Source organism: Drosophila busckii, chromosome 2L (genome assembly GCF_011750605.1).
Source record: "Drosophila busckii strain San Diego stock center, stock number 13000-0081.31 chromosome 2L, ASM1175060v1, whole genome shotgun sequence".
Lineage (NCBI taxonomy): Eukaryota > Metazoa > Arthropoda > Insecta > Diptera > Drosophilidae > Drosophila > Drosophila busckii.
Window position 1 is genome coordinate 2,590,729 of NC_046604.1, and position 18,307 is coordinate 2,609,035.

At 36.4% G+C, this 18,307-nt stretch overlaps 1 protein-coding gene across 1 annotated transcript; it reads right to left on the reverse strand.

The window, feature by feature from the left end:
* Positions 1–5,722: 5,722 nt before the first annotated feature.
* On the reverse strand, positions 5,723–6,314 carry LOC108594908 (maker548). Its single transcript, XM_033293914.1, has 2 exons — positions 6,170–6,314; positions 5,723–6,024 (listed from the first exon to the last, which is right to left on the reverse strand). Exons 1-2 carry the CDS (start codon positions 6,312–6,314, stop codon positions 5,723–5,725), a joined length of 447 nt encoding a protein of 148 aa, XP_033149805.1.
* Positions 6,315–18,307: the final 11,993 nt, after the last annotated feature.

The following is an 18,307-nucleotide window of genomic DNA, read 5'->3' on the forward strand; positions in this document are numbered from 1 at the left end:
CAATTTAACAGAAAATAATGTTTTTAAAGAATTTTTTACTAAAGCTGGACAACAAATTATTTTAAAAAATTAATCTGAACATAATAAATAAAATGCTGCTCGAATTTCTTTAAAAAACGTTTGAAACGTTTAACGAAATAATAGCAATAACAAAAATTAATTCAAATTTAGTTGTATGTCTAAAAATATATTTTGAAATATTTATTTATTTTTTTCTTTTATAATCAAATTGAATATTTTGCTTACAACTTGAAGTGCGGGCGTTGCAGCAGCAGCTGTTGGCATATGGCTTCAACTCATTATTACTACAATTTGCAGCTGCAGGTGTAAAAGGACAAGCGCCAGGATGCGTCCGGGTACTCACTGTGTCTATGACCGAGGGCATGTGCATGGAAAACTTTTAAAGAACTCACATTATGTGCTGCGCTCTCGAACCCAAAACATTTTACACTTTCTGATGTGGCATGGAGCTGTTGCTGTTGCTGCCCCTTGGCAGCTGCCACTTGGCTTGCGTCAGTGTCCACACGACTTTGTTTGAAGTAACTTTTGCTGTGCGCATCAAGTAAACAATTTACGACAACGCTGATGATGACGTCCACTGGGCGCTTGAGCTGAACTGAGCTGAGCTGATGTTGCAACTGTAGCATGCCACAGCTGCTGTCCGCCTGCACTTAACGCTTGCTCGCGAGATTCTCTCACTCTCGCTCTGTTTTTGTCTCAAAATCCTGCGGCATTTTATGCTAAAGCGGATTCGTTTCAACGCCCCTGCCACGTCCCCATGGGGCAGCCATCCAGTGAGCATAAAAGTCAAATGCACTTGTGCAACTTCTTGCTGCATCATCATGTATTGCCCCAACATTATGAAGTGACCGACCGACCAACCGCTCATTGTTTTGCTCAGCGCCTTTTTTATTACATTTTAATTCTTGCCAACTTTGTGCTTTGTGCACTTTTATTATTTCACTTGATGTCGCCTCCTTAGTGTGCAACTGCCAGCAATAGATCATTGCGGTCGCCCCGACTTTATTTGTCCGGCATAATGAAGAGTCAGAGAGCCAAAGTCAAAGTCTCCTAACCCGCCCGTTCATTCAAAATTTTTTACTTCGCTGCGTGGCACAAATTTTTGCTACATCTGTTTTTGTATTTATTTAGGTTAATCCTCTAGTGTTTGTTTGTCTGCTTCGTTTTTTATCCATTTTCCTTTGCACACAAAAAAATTCGCTGCTTTTTATTTCAATATTTACGCGTCCACTACACTTGCCCAACTTGGGCTACTTTCAATAGAAATATTTTTAAATAATATATAAAGATAAGAAGCGAGTTCAATTCATTCATTTAATGAGTCATATAATGTAATATAATATATATCAATATATCATGGAATTTATGCAATAGACATAATTATAAACTTACCTCAGCATTTAAAAATTCTGAAATAAAGAAACAAATATTAGAATTAGTTAATAATATATTTAAATCGTAAAGTCTGTTTAAGCAGTTTGCAATTTATATAAAAATAAATTTAATGCACAATTACTTATACAACCAGTAAATAATTAAAATGTCTAATACAAACTGCATATAATTTTTTTTATAATTTATTTTGAATCATAATTTTGAATATTCCTAATTCAATTTACTTACTCTTCGTCATAACTCATAGTAAGCTTACATTTTATTGCCGCTAGACTAATGCAAAAGTGTATAGCATAGTCGTGCTCAGCCTGGTTTAATTGCTTGCAATTGAAACGGCAGCTTTTGTAATGCTTTGTTCACACTGTGCTGGCAGCTCTTATTATAGTTGTGGGCTTTGTGATTTTAAATATTACGGCAAATAGAAAGCATTAAAGGCGGCTCGGCTCCAAAATAAATATAGAACTAGAATGGGCATGCAACATTATATTGGCAGTCAAGTCGCTGGTTGGCGCCACCAGCGCCGCAGGCAGCAGCAGACGAATATAAAGAAACGGCAAAGGCAAAACTCATTGGCAGTTATCTGGCGCTCAGTATCAAATAAATAGCAACATGAATTGCAGTTGCAGTTGCAGTTGCATTACACGAGGCAGATTGAAAGGCAGTGGCAAGCGGCTGTGGCTGCGGCTGTGGCAACGTGTCGCGAATTATGAATGCGCCCCAAACAGAAACACACACACACAGACACAGACACACTCAAACATGTGAATGCAGCTCGTTTATCGCCCATTCGCGCATAGTTGGCAACACTTAATAATTGAAAAGGAAGCAACGATCCGCCAGTTCGCATCGCTGCTTTCCAGGCCGCCGCCCCCTTCTCTCTCTTGTTGTCTGTCCAAATGTTTGTCGATAAATTTTTACGGATGTGCGAGTGTCTTGTGCGTCGCGCTTGCCTCTTGGCGGATGCCATCACTCGCAATTGCCTAGGCTAGGCAGCTTGGCTAGAGATTGCAGCCCCCGCCCACTGCTTCGACCCGGCAACAATTTTGCGGGGCACATCAACAAAGTCATGCATATATTTGCAAAGAACATGCATGCGGCTCGTTTTGGGGGAAATTTGAATTTGATTTTGCATTGGCCAAGGCAAGGAAGGAGCGGTGGGCGGACTTGTGGCAGGTGGGGGTGGCCGTCTGCTGGTAACACGGGGCGTATGCTTGTGCGTCGGCAATCTGCGGCGCGTAAAAGTTATTGACAATGGGATGTATCTGTCGGGTAGTGTCATTAATGGCGAATGCTTTATGATCACATTGCTGCGCAATTTTCAACACATTTTTCGCTCGTTTTCGCACAGTGGGACGAGCGGGCGGACGGTGGGGAGAGAGACGGGGCGTCAATGATTTTCATGTTTATTGAAGTGTAGATATTTTTATCTATTTTCTTCGAGGCGCAAGTGTTTATTTCGACTGATTACGTTCATGACCAGACTGCTCGGACTGCCGAACTGCAGCTGACTTCAAAAATTTTTGAATTAATTATTTGATATAATTATTTGCTATAAAAATCAAACAAAATGCTTTACAAAATATTAAAGTAATGTATTTTTAATCAAGCAACTGCTGTATTAGTAACTTTTGCAATTCCAGATTAAGTATAACAGCAACTCTATTGAAAATTCACAAAAGACAGAGAATTAATTTCAATTCAAATGTTGTGCTATAGAATAAATATTGTTGTTAAATTTCAAGAGCATTCGAAGTCAGTTATGGCTAGTGGGGGTTCAGTTAGTTTATTGCAAGTAAATATTTATAAATTTGTATATGTTAATAAATAACTATGAATTGCTATAATACATTTTTTATGATATTTGTTGGCTCAAGGCTTTTTCTATTATTAAAATATATAGAAAATACTAAGTACATTAGGATGTGTTGATATTGCTGGCAAATAAAATTGATAAAATGATAAGAATAAATTCCATAGGTTATTTAAGAACATTAATTCAATTCAAGTTGATCTTCAAGACAAACAACCCACCCTAATGTATATAATAATCTGTTTCTTTATTTTTTAAAGTCCCTTCAGTATTTCTTTCGACAACTTGTCCACAAATTTTAGCTCATTTTCCACCCATGAGCTTCGGTTCGCCTGTTAATTGAATAAAAACAATTTTTAAAATCAGTACTATATGCATATAGATTTTGATCTAGCAGGATATAATTTATTTGCAATGATTTCTATAAACTTTGCTATGGTAAAAAGCTCAATGGGCCTGTTTATGAAAATTGCTTATTCTTAATTTTAATCACAACACTTTATTTATTTTACATTGTGCAACAACATTTTTATATATTTATTTTCATTTTGTTTTTTGCCAAGTTACAATTTTTTCAATATTTATATATTTATTTTTGTAAGTTCAATTTCATTATTTGATTGAAATTTTTTTATTGTCACTACACATTCATATAGAAATATTTTTATTTAATTGTTGCTGGGTCTTATCATCATCTGCACGAATTTCAGTGGTCTATAATGGTATTTATCCCAAATGATTGACTGATCATGGAATACATAAGTCTTATTATACGAATAAACTCCATTAAGGTTACTATAGAAATAAATATAAATTAGCAGTTTGTACAATTATTTAAAGTCATTTATACTCACAACCTATAACAGCCATTAAACCACCAACCACTCACCATAGCAGCAGCACATTCATGAGTCGAATCATTATTCCGGTCTGGGGTTAAGAATTTCGAATTCTTTTCGGTCATTCCGTACATACCACTGTCGAGTGCGTTTCCAGCATTTCCAGTGTATTTACCTACACTTAATAGTTCGTAATATTGCGCTTCATTCGCAATTGTAAAATTGCTATAGCGGGCATATTGTTTTTCGCTCTTGAAATCCTCCAGCTCTACATACAGCTCGTGTGGCTGAAACTTTATCATCAGATACAGTTTCTCTAGCCCGAGCCAGAATTCACCGCGCAGGTCACCAAATCCATTTCTGTACTCATCCCAGTTCTGATTGAAGCTCACAGAGCCATCCATCCTGCGCTGAATGACAGTCCATCCCTCGCCAGCGAACTTTGAGTCACAGGGCACCTTGAAGGCTTCCGCACAGGTACACGTATCGTTGAATATCATTTGAATTGCCAAAGGCTAGACAACTAGTCGCTTCGGCTGGAATAATCCCATTCTGCTCTTTCGAATCCGCACCATTTTTAATCTTGTTCACGTAATAAAGTGTCCTGGCCAATTTGATGTTCACTAAGCTTGGGATTTTAGGCGGTGATCTCAGTTTCCTGTTCGTTATTAATTATTTTACTGCACTTGTTTATGACATCACAATCAGTTGCCGAATTAAATTCACATAAAGCAGCAAACAACACAAAAGATAAGAAACACTTTAATATATTCATGGTGAATTAATAAAAGCGAACTTATTCATAGAGCAGAGGCTTGAAAATAAACTGAAACTTAAATTTTGAACACCACCAGCCTTATCAATTTTATGTGAGTCAAGTTGAAATATTTTTATATTTTGCAAATGAAAGCAGAATCGTATTATCAACATATATATATATGTTATCTTGTTAATATGGTGTGCTATGATACTTTTTGCAAATGAATACGATAGTTGGGGCTGGTGGGTTACAAACCTTAAATATAGTTTATTATATTCAAATGTAATTTAGATACTGATATTCACGGAGAAAAGTAAATATTTTCCAAAATAATAAGCCAGCAGACAATTATTTTTTCAAACCTGTAACAACTTGTAAGACTTTATTATATTGTTTTAATTAGAATTTTTAATATTCACTTGCATAATTGAATTTATTTAGAAACATTTTTATTTAATTGATGGTGGGTCTTATCATCATCTGCACGAATTTCAGTGGTTCATAATGCCATTTCTCCCATTTGATTGATTTATAATGGAATTCATCAGTTTTAGTGTCCACATAAACTTCATTAAGGTTACTATAGAAATAAATATAATTTAGCAGTTTGTACAATTTTTTAAAGTCATTTATACTTACCACAAAGAACATGAATTAAGCCACCAACCACTCGCGTAATTAGCAGCACAATTACCATAATCATATTTATCATTATCCCGCTCTGGGGTTGAGAATTTCACTATCTTAGCGCTATACTCATTTTCCAGTATCAGAGTGTGCGGTTCCAGCATTTCCTCATATTCTCCACTACACTTATAGTTCGTAATATTTGCGTTTCAGTCCAATTCTGAAATTAAATTTATGGACAGTTAAGCCTTGTTGAAATATCTAACAAGGTTATAGCGTGCAATCGTTTTTCGTTTTTGAATCCTCCAGCTGTAAGTAGAGCGCGTGTGGCTGAAACTTCGTCATCAGATGAAGTTTCTCTAGCCCGAGCCAAAAGTTACCGCTCAGGTCCCCAAAGCCATTTTTGTACTCCTCCCATGTTCGATTGAAGCTCACGGAGTCATCCACTCTACGCTGAATTACAACCCATCCCGAGAACTTTGGGACAAAGGGCACTTGGAAGGGCTCCGTGCCGGCCACATGAATCGTTTGAATATCATTACCATAAGGCACACTAGTCACTTCAGCTCGATCTATAAATTTAATCAGTTTATCTTCGAATTGTTTATCCTTATTCATGTTCTGTATTTGCTCTATGCGCTCTGCGCTTATCCTTTTCACTTAATAAAGAATTCTTAAGTTCTTCGCTTTTCTTCAGATCTTCTTTTTGTGCCTCACCGTTGGTATTGAGCTCCCGTTGCTCAAATTTAGCTTGACATTGATCCTTCACTGCAGTGTGATTGGTGAGTAATTCCTTGTATTCAAACTTATTGATAACGAGCTGCTGTTCATGAATTGTCGCTTGAAGCTTCAAGGTTTCCATTTCTGCCTCAAGCTGCTTAAACTTATCTTCACTGCATTTGCATGAAGCTTCATTATTTGCGTAAGCTTTAGCTTCAAGCCGCTTTATAGTGGCTTTCTGTTCCTCCAGCTTTCCCTGTAGCTTTTCGTATTGATCATTCTTTTCAGCGGATATACGAAAATATTGCAATAAAGGCTTCACGACTTTGTGGCAATATGTCCTGCAATCCTCGTTTGGGCTCTCTAGCTGGGCATGACTGGCAAAAAATACATTGTTTGCTTTAATATTTAAAACGATTAAATTTACCACTTGACCTAACCATAAACATCAGTTGCGATTGGCGTTGCAATTATTAGCACAACATATAACTGAAACACGCACTTTAATAAATTCATGTTGAATTAATCAAACGAAACTATTCAAGAGCACTATTTAAAAGAAACTAAATTTGGAATATTGAAGATCAGCAAGCTTATATAGTTGATGAGGTAAAAGTACACGTCAGATTTTGAGCAAATGATATCATTAATATTTTTAGTATTATCGGCATTATATGTATGTTATGACGATTTGATAAGAGCTGATCTCTACCTTGAACCTTGATCAGCAAGCTTATTCAAATAAAGAATTGAGCAAAATTAAATTTCACAAAAATCGGCACACACATTTACAAAAATTCACATAAAATATGTAAAAGGAACTTAAACTCTAATTTAAATTTTGAAAACCACCAACGTTATCAACTTAATGAGGGCCAAGTACACGTCAGAATTTGGGCAAATGATATTTGACAGTCAGAGATAAACTTACCTCATTTTGAATATATAGTGTATATATAAATAATATGAATAAATAAATAATCTCTGACTTGAACTTGGAACAACAAATAATTCTCAAACGAAAATAGTTTTTAAGTGTTTTGCTAAAATTGAATTCGAGAATTGGGCAAGTTAAACATTATTTTGAAGCTTTTAGGAAAAATAAAATTGTTGCTTATCAAAAATAGAATTTGTAATTTTTTGAATTTTAATTGAGGCTTGCAGTTGTCGCTAGCGTAGCTCGACATATTACAAAAAATATATTGTTATTTAGAAGACAAATGAAGCAAATCAGAGAGTGAAAGAGATAGAGAGAGAGAGAGAGAGAGAGCGAGAGTGAGAGGCTTGACACATTTCGTTGTTGTGCAATTCGCTATGCAAAAATCTCAACGAGTATTTGGGCAATAGCTTGGGACTGATAAATGATGTTGGGGCTAGCTGGAGAATTTGGCTCTCTCCCTCTCTCACTGTATATATATATATAATTCGGTCAATCGAACTTTGCTGCTAGAGTAACAGTTCGTAATGAAAGGCGAATTGAGTGTTGTTGGGATTATGGGGTGTGTGGGGGGAGGGGGAGGGGGATGCAATTGAATGTGCGGGCTTCCTTTGCTTGACAGTATTGGTTCCTCATTCGGCGTCGCCTCGACAAGCAAAATATGTGGCCAAGATGTCACTCCGAAAGCAACAACAAGCAGCGATATGTGTGAAGCTCTTGTACCCTAATGTTGCCAATCCCCACCCCCACCTCCACCTCCACCCGCTCAACATCACTTCAAGTTCTGCTTACAATGCGATATTTTGCATGTTGTCGTTTTAGTTTCGTTTCGTTTCGTGATGTCCTTAGCTTTGACAGCGCGACCGCTCGCTGTCCGTCCGTCCGTCTGTGCCCTCAGCCCATTGTCTTATTGTTTGGCGTTTTCTAGCTGCGTTTTTCCATTTGGTTTAGCTTTTTGCTCTCGACTCTATTTGACAGTCGTAAGATGGAAGCGACAGTCCGCGCATAGCCGGGCAATCGCCACACATTTGAATTTTATTGCCTTGCCTGTCAATGCTCCATTTCACACACACACATGGACACACACACACACACTGATGCACATGGACTGAGTGTGCATAAAAAACCAGCAGCCGAAAAAAGTAGTTGACACAACAACAAGAAAACTGTTCAGAGAGTTGACAAACGGTTTGAGCAGCGATTAGATTTCTAGACCGCAAAAGCACTAACATTGATTGCCTCAATGCTTGAGATTTACTGCTACAGTAAGCATTCGATATGTGTAAATTATAGCATATAATGCATAAAAAATAAAGCAATAATCATAATACTAACTATATGCTATAGCATAAATTGAAATAATAAAATTTTATAATTTAAAAAATCAATAAATTTTAATTCTATAAATTTTTTAAAATTAATCATAACTTTTATTACTATAATAAAAATATAATAATAAAACAAATTGCTTTTAATTATAATTTTAAAAGTATACCATTTTTTAAGTGCTTCACATAAATTGAACATTAAAAAAAATATTATATTATGCTTATTACTTGTTTAAAACATGTTATATATATAATTTAAATAAAAATAAATATTTTTTTAATCAAAACAACGCATTTTTATTTTAATAAATTATTAATTGATGCTTTGGCTTTTAAATAATTTTTATTTAATTTATAAAAATATGAAATTAACAACAAAGTTCTACAACTACTCGTACCAGTCTAAACAAAATTAAATCTTCTTGTTATCAAGTGAATGCAACTAATGCAAAATATAAACAACAAAGTAAATTATTAAGAAAAATGAATTTTGTTTTATTCCTTTTTTTTAAAATTGTTTATTTCTTGCTTGTGTATAAAATGTTGTTGTTCATTGTTAAAGTGTGAATGGCAAAACTAATTGAAATACTACTGGAAGCTCCGAGATGCTTTAAATATTGAATTTAAATGTATAATTATAAATTGCGTTAAATGTAAATTAAATATTGCTTAAGCTCTAAGCTTTTTTTTAGTTTAATAAATTTAATAGCATTTTTATACTTTTTAATATTTGAATAACTTTAACACTTTTAGATTTTAAGACTGAGGCTTTTAATACAAAATTCTATCTTGGAAACTGATAATGCAATATTTATTTAATATTTATTACTATTATTTTGCTGTGAGGCAAAACTAAAAACTGTAGTTATATATCTTATTTTTCAAGTCTTAGCTGCGCTTCATTTAGCTCAAGCGCTCGCCTAATAGAGATCTCAATCGCTCAGTGTTGTCTCCACAGCAACAACAACAACAACAACAAATTTGTTAACAATTTCTGAAAACAAGCAACTGCAAGTGCAACTGCAACTGCAACTGGGCTCAGTTTGTGGCAGTGGCAGACAACTTGTTGTTGTCGTTTTAATGCAACGCCTACGCTCACTTCTCTTACAATTTGTTGGCTTGGGGCTTTGAAAAATGCGGGTGAACAAAAGTTTCTGTTGCTTGCAACGCGCAGCAGATTCGCCGATTGCGATCAGCAACTGTCTGTGAATTTCTTTGCCTCAGCACTTGTTGAGGGCCTAGGCCTAAGCCAGACTGTGAGAGCGTGGGAGAGCCGCTCGCTCGCGCGCCCATTGGAAAGTTAATAAACAGCTAAACAACTTTTTAATTGAGTTCGCACTGCTACTGGCAACGCATTAAACCAATGATTGAACCAGCTTAGTCCAACAGCCTGCCACTTGAAAGGGATGCAGCGCCCTTAAATGGAGAACCCAAAGCAAGCGGCACAAATGTCTGCGGGACTAAGGACAGCAGCTCGAGCTAAATGCTGCACACTGAAAGAAATTTATGCTGCTTTCAAGCATTAAATAATTGAAATGTAAGATAATATAATTAAATAATATAATTAGCATAATACAACATAATTAAAATAACATAAACATAACTTAAAAGCTATATAATTAATTAAAATATTTAAACTCATTTAATTACAATAAGTTCAAATTAATTTACTTAAATATTTCAATTAAACTATTTTTTATTGTATTAATTATAAAATATTTAAAAAGCAATTAGATCTGAGTTATAGCAATAAAATTAATATAAATGAAATGTATAATAAAATGTTAATTATTAGTATGTCCAATTTAACAAAAAAATGCATAATCTGAATAAATTGGAATCCTATTTTTTATAAAAAAAAAGTAGCTAAATCAAATTCTTTTTCTATTTACAGCACATGGATATTAATTAATTGTTTTTATTTATTATTTTAATGCTATAATCGTTTATAAATAATTAATACTAATTTCGGTATGCACATTGAGCTTATTAAACTCAATTAATATATTTGAATAATTATTATTGATTTTTCTTAACAGTGCACTTATGCCTAAGTCTGATGGAAGATTTCGCGTCATTGTCATTGTATTGCTAACGGCGGCGACATCAGCCTCGTCCTGTGGCCCAATGCCCATCAAAGTGTTGTCACTGTCAGTGCAAATGTCAGAGACACATCAGGGGATTAGCGCAAGCAGAAGGCGACGCACAAATGGGCGTTGGGACAGCGGGACAGAGGGCAGAGGGCAGGGCGTTGGGTCGGAATTTAAGGGTATGTGACAAATGCGTTGCATCAAAAAGATATAGAGAGGCACCTGTGTGGACTGTGACGGCAGCTCAAGTTCTTCTATGCGCTGCTGCTTTGGGCAACAAAAAAACGTTGTCAACCGCAACAACAACAACAACAACAACAATAATGAGGGCAAACATCAACAACAGGCAACGAGCAGTAAAGTCAAAGGATTGGGTAAAGGCTTGCTGCCCATACAGAGGGTTGTCATTTGCCTCTCACTGTGCGTGTGTAAGTGTGTGTGTGTGTGTGAGCGTCTATGTCTAGTGCCCATTTCGTCATTACTTCAACCACATTTACATGTGTCAAGTCCCGGCTTTGAAACGCGTCGCTCCAACCCCCTTTTTGGGCTTTTGTCTGCCTGTCTGTCTGTCTGACCATCGCCTCCAACTTTCAATTGCTGAACTCCAAGTGCACAGCTGATGTCGCGTCGCAGTTTCTTCGCTTTTGATGCAAGCGCGCGCCTTTTGCTCCTCATGCCCACACCCAAACCTGTGGCAGCTTAGCGCTCTCAGCTTAGCTTTGGCAACCCCACACACACACACACACACACACAACACACACACACACCACACACACACACACACACCACACACACACCACACACACACACACACACACAACACAAAACAACACACACCACGACACACACACACACACACACACACACAACACACACACACACACACACACACACACACACACACACATTCGCCTGCCTCATTACCTATGTCCTGTGGCATTGTCAACATGTCCTACGCATTATAAACGAATTACTGTCGTCGTCGTTTTCGTCTGGCTCGCTCGCTGTTTGCAGTTTAGGCAGCAAGTTGGTTAATCGCCGGTAAATTTAATTAGACATCGGTGTGGGTAAATTAAGCTAAATAAATGTCTGCCCATATGCGTAGCGTAACGTAACGTAACGTAACGTTACGTTGTGTAGCGTAACGTATTAAGCGCTTTTGGTCTCTCGACTTTTTAAATCATGCGAAGGGGCGACCCTTGGACTCGGTAGACAAAAGGCAACATTACTCAATTCGTTAATAAACAAAGAGAGTTTGTGTGAGTGAGAGAGCACAATATGAAAGCAAAAAATCAAATTAAATTGCAAAACTTTTTACCTTAGGTTAGGTTAATGATAAATGCTTGAATGTATATTATACTTTTATTTATAATTTGTTTGTAGATTTCTTAATCGACTTTACCACAGAATTTCAAAGCAACCACAAAATTAGCTTTGAGTTATTTATTAATGATACAAATTTCTTTTTTCCTAAATAAAAGCTTAATTTTTAGACTTTTTTAAGAGTGGTAGCCAGTCTAAATTGGCGTAACTATTTTATGGGTAAACTTCTGAAATGCAGCTGAAGGATTTGTCTAGCCAAATCGTTTAAATCGCAGTATGTATTTATTTTAACTATTCGGTTAAAATTATAAATTCTCTTCATGCTTAGCGACTACTTATTTCGATTTAACTGTCATGTAAAATATATAAGCCAATTAGGGTATATATTTTTTAAATATAATTATTTTAATTCATATATTTTTTTAATTAATATATCAATTTAAAAAGCGCCCCTAAATGTTGCTAATATTTGTTAATCAGTAACCTGACACTTACTCCAAATTCAAAAATCTCAAAAATAAAAAAATAATATATGTTTAAAATTAATTTATTTTGAAGACTTTTTTATATCAATTTAATTTACACATACAATTTTCTTTAAACTATAAACATTCTAAAAAAAAAAACCCATAAATTTTTAAAAACATTTCAGTAAATATTTCTCTCGAATTTTATAAATATATCATAATAAATACTCTTGTTATTCTCTTTGTTTTTCATCTTACTCAATTTTTTTTAATAAACCAGCAGGCAAACATTGCCTCGGAACACTTTACAGACCTTACGATATCAACAGCCAATCATAGGATTCACTTATTCTGTAATAAAAAATATCTAAGAAATTAACTCATAGCTCATTGCTTATAACTAATTAGTCTGAAGCTAAGCAGCAACTATTTAGTTGATAGCAGCGCATAGCAAATAATTATGTTCAAGTTTGATTATCAAATGCGGTTTGTTGTTTTTGCTTTTCGCATGTCACTCGAGCTGTCGCATTGGCAATGAACGAAACGACGAACGATGCATCGATTGTCGAAATGTCAGTGTAAAATTTTATGACTTCAATAACTTTGCCGTGTTATGAGGACTTAATTTATGAGTCGCAACAGCAGCAATGACACGGGCACGGACACGGATACAGACAACGACAATTGCAACTGCTGCACAAAAATTTATATATATGTATATATAAATTTTTTGCAATGCGCCACGTTCATGTCCACTAGTGTGTGTGTGTGTGTGTGTATCTGTGTGATAATGTCCTGTTTAAATGCAATAATTTCAACTGCAATTTTACTGCCGGCTACAGTAGTCCTGTGAGTCCTGCATATGTCCTATGTGTGTGTGTGTGTGTGAGTGTGACGACCAACTGACTGCCAGCTTGCATTTATTTATTGCTGACTGACGTGGGGAGCGTGTACCGTTAGCCAGCAGGTGGTGCCCGCCCCTTTCTTTTTTTTTTTTTGTCGCTGTCGCCACCCAGTTTTAGCCCGTGCGTCACTCTAGTCTAGTTGGCAGTCATAAAAACGAAAGTTATGACATCGCCCATAGGATTTATGGCCAATTCTACAGAATTATTGTTATTTATTTTATTGATGTCTCTGCTTTTATGCAATTGCAAATTACACAAACACACACACACACATACGTAAGTAGTTATAAATATTTTTGGTGCAGCGTTGCGTTGCTTGCAGGTTTTTTCTCTGAGAGAGAGAGAGAGAGAGAGAGAGACATACCCATGGCTTGGCTGTCAACACAATTTATGTGCCTGACAGCGATAGGCATTTCCTTTTGAAGTCTCAAGTGCTCGACTAAAGTCGCGACACACAGACAACGCTACTCTCTGTCTCATTGTGTGTGTGTGTGTGTGTGTGTGTGTCTGTTTACTTTCACAGGCGATTGCACTTTGTTTGCTACCCCCTTGCTAAGCTACAATTTTTGCATTTCTGTCCGACGTTCTCGTCGCTCGTCCTCGTCGCTCACAAATCGCGTATATTTTGACGGAAATGTGTCATAAATAGCGCCACTTGTGCTCATAAACTTAAAGCTCTCTACCCTTCCTAGGCTCGCTCCCTCCCTCTCCCTCTCTAGTTCTCAAGTGCACACTTAAGTCTTGTGGCGTACTCAGCTCAAGTTGATTTAGTTAAGCGTCTGCTTTGCCTTTGTTAAGCGCACAGCAGTAACCAAAATTTAGCAACGTTCAAAAATAAGCACAAGCAAATGTAAATAAACTTAAATTGAATAAATACAGTTTATAAGAAAAATATTAATTTTAATATACAATAAATAGCTAAACAATTATTTTATTAATGGTTTGGTTTATTAATTTATTAGAGTTTTTAGTATTGAGTGTGTATTCATTCTATTAACCGAGTCTCGTAAAGTTGGCTGTGCACAAATTTTTGCATTTTATTTGAACACAAATTTCTTAATTTTTGTAATAATATTTAATTAAACATTTAACCTTTAATGTTAATAGTATTTTGTTAAGTGCATTGCAAACAGAAACTAATATTTTCTTAAAATTATTTACTATTAATACTTAAAGTATAAATATATTTATTTTGTATTTTTATATTATACACTTTTATATGAACCACTCTTGAATATTAAATTTAAATATTGAAATTAAATATTAATTAAAAATAATAAAACTAGCTGCTAAGTTTCATATTAACTTATAAATTAATGTTTTTGAATTATAAAAAATTAAGCTATTTATTTAAACAATTTTTATATTATCAGAGAAATGTTATCTATATAATATGTTTAATAAATAAAAGAAATTCTAGAGAAAATCATAAGAGCAGCATATGCAAAAATACATTTAATTCTTTTAAATGTTATTGGTTTTTTTTTATTTTCTTACATGAGTTACGCATTAGTCGAAATTCGAATTTCATACTGTGCGCATTTTGCTGATGTTATGGAGAATTTTCGCATATTCTTTTTTTTTTTTTGTGGCAGTTGCACTCAGCTGGTGGCACTTGATGATGACGAAATCGTGTCAATATCCAACTGGCGTCAAGAGTCACGTGTGTGGAGCGTAAATTCAACTGGCAATGGCTAATGGCAAATGCGCTCTCGGAGCCAAGTGCAGAGATTTCAGCTGCCGAGTGACTGAAGTTTGAGTTTTCGAGCTCGCCCAGAAGTCGCTGCTGTCGTTGTCGTTGGCCGATTTTGGCTGCCAGTGGCCATTAGCACGTGCACACATTCCAAAAGATTGGACTGCGTCTGCAACTGCTCGAGTGTGCTTGTGTGTGTGTGTGTGTGTTGGCGGCACATAATTTGCGCAAATTACCGACAACGCGTTGCCATATTTTCTATTGGCAATGAAGCCGACCCGCCAACCCGCTGGAGTCGCTTTCTATTTATGACTGCGTGGGCTCTCCAGACAGGTGCGAAACAAGGCACGACCAACTGTATCAGGCACACAACGTTTATCAGCACACACACCTAGACACACACACACTTATAGTTGGTTGCACGAACTGCACAAATCATTTCCGAATTGCAGGAAAGTTTGTCTCCCGCTCGCTAGAGATGCGCAGCAGCTTGGCAGGACATAAGCTGTGCTCGTAACTTTGCCTTGTTTATGCCCGCGGCATGTGATGCGACCAAAGCGACAGACCAAGCCCAGACGCAACTTCCCAGACAAATGGAAGCGCAGAGACTTGCATACAATTTTCGAACTTCCCTGCGAATGTTTATTGTCGTATCGAGAAGTCTGAAGTTCGAACTGCAAGTTCGATGTTTTGATTATTGCAGAAAAAAGTCCTTTTGGAAGTTATGAGATGCCCAAAGATGAACTAAATGGATTGTAATGGATTTTGTCGTAGAGTCTGAATTCCAATATGCAGTCGTATGTATTTCAACAGTACGGAATTCGAAATTTTTCACGAATTTCGAATTTACGAATGGAATTTTCAATGGAACGAACTGATGTCCCTACGTTTCTCTCATCCATTTTCACGCGAAAAGAGGTAAGAAAAATTAATTCGAAATTTAAACCGAAAAGCTTGGAAAAAAATTAAAGTACGAGCTATAAACTTTTCTATTCCATTTTCGAATTTATCCAATTTTTTATGCGGCATCGATTTTTTGACTGCTTGTAGCTCTTCGCACGTTTCCTCATCCATTTTCAAGCGAATCAAAGTGAGCAAAATGAAATCGAAATTTAAACCGAAAAGTCTGTTAAATACTCAAAGTTTGAGCTATAAACTCTTCCATTACATTTTCGAATTATTCCAATTTTTCTTTTCGGTATCGATTTTGTGACTGCTTGAAGCTCTTCGAATTTCGCTTTCTTTTCTATCTACGTGTGAATGACGCCAGCGAATGCCAATTTCATTGCTTTTATGTGATTTCGATGCCGTTGCCGATACGAGCTGCAACATGAAGAGCTCAACGTGTTTCCATCACATCACGATTACCATTCGCAATGCAATGTCACGCACAGTCATATAAAATAATATGTATCTATCTAAGCAGCCTTTGCTCCTGCTGCTGCTGTTCCCTTGACGTGTCCTGTCGCAGGCATCAAATAAATGTTTCATGCGCAGACAGTTGTTGTTGCTGTATGCTGATTCGCGTTATCAGATGAAGTCGATGATGAGTCGAGTCTATGAGAGCTTTAAAAAAAAGGCATATAGATGGTTATACAGTCACAGCTGGTGAGCATTTCTCTGATTTTACTATGCGAAGCTTGCACTCTAACAATATTTTGCACATTTAGAGTTGAAAATATATTTATATTGCTGCTTCGATTTGGTGCAGAAAGTTTTTTCTGAAACAGTTATTGGCATCATCAATTGAAGTGTAAGTAAACAACATTAAAAATAATTGCAACTAAATCCAAGCGATTGCGCCGCCATCACATTTTAGCTCACACACACACACAAGACGACAGAGTGAGGTCCTTCGAAGCTGCAGCAGCAAAAGCTTTCTCAACTGCATAAATCTGTCGCTAGAATTTCCTTTTCCAAGTCATTTTATGATTATGTGAGAGATTCTTTTACCAACTCCCGACAAAAACTTGCCTGCAAATGTGTATGTGTATGTAATGCAACAGTAAATTGTTTTTGTGCTCAAGTCGTTTGGAGCATTGCATTCGCAGTTGAAGCCACTTTGATGTTTGTGCTGAGACTTCAATGCACCAATAATTGCCCATTTTCGCTCAAAATTATTGCAGATTGCTTCAATCGATTTTAGATTTATATAAATATTAACAGTAAGCAGCATAACGATCAAATAGTCTAAGTATATAGCCTTGGCGTATGATCAGCATGTTTTCTAACAAAAATTTATAATATGCTTGCACTATTTGTTCACTTTTTGTTCACTTGATTAATGAATTAATGTCATATTTTTCTAGCTTACTTGACATCATATATGTGCCACTCAACCGGATGCAAGTTGCTTAATGCACTTCCTAGTTTCAAATACTTAAACTATTTGCTAGAGATGACAGCGTGAGTGGCGCTAATTAATGCTTGAATTTTAGTTGAGTATATAACATTTATTTCGAAAAATTTTAATTTAAAATTTAGCTTTTGTCAACGAATTCATAAATTAAATCTTTTAAATGAATTGACCCAAAAACTTTTAAATCATAAAAAATAAATATATATTTTCTATAAATATTTTCAAGCCCTAATATCAACTTAAAGTTTATTTTATTTTGTATGTTCTTGAAATCATTAGTGTTGTTTTTTTCTTGTTATTGTTATTGACTTGAAAGAATTGCCGTAAATTATCGATAGCCATCGATAGTTTATGTCACACACACCCAGTGACTTTGATATACGAGACAAGATTTTGCACAAATCATAAATAATGGGAAATGCGATAATAAATTTGAAATTTCCTGCCAAGCACAAGCCAAATGATCATCTACTCACAAGTTTTCCCCCACGCCCTGTCCCGCCGCCCCCTTAGTACTCTATACGTGCACTAGGCCGGACAGCACCAAAGCCAAGTGGGTTGACATGACGACGACAACGACGACGACGACGTCGACGTGGATGTTGCAGTCACTTCTTGGGCAAGCAGAAGGTGTCGCTTGTTCGCTCGACGTCGTCGTACGTGCAATTTATTCATAAATGTTGTTAGCCCACATTCAAAGAGAGAGAGAGAGAGTGAGTGAGAGAGAGAGCGAGAGGCAGCAGCGATTTGACGTAGATGAATTCATCTTTGATAGATGATGGATGTGCCGGCTGCAGCGGCAGCCAAACATAAGTCAAAGCGACCAGACCGGGTACGTAGCCGGTCTCGTTCTCGTTCTCGGTCTCGGTCCGTGCCCCGGCCATAGTAAATTCCCAGTTCGGTCAGCCTGGGCGCGCAAGGAGTCTTCAGTGTGACGTCTGAGAAATGTGCAACATTCACGACGTGGAGTTCACACAACATACCACACACACTTACATGTGTGTGTGAGTCGCGCCAGCGTCATTGGCATCGG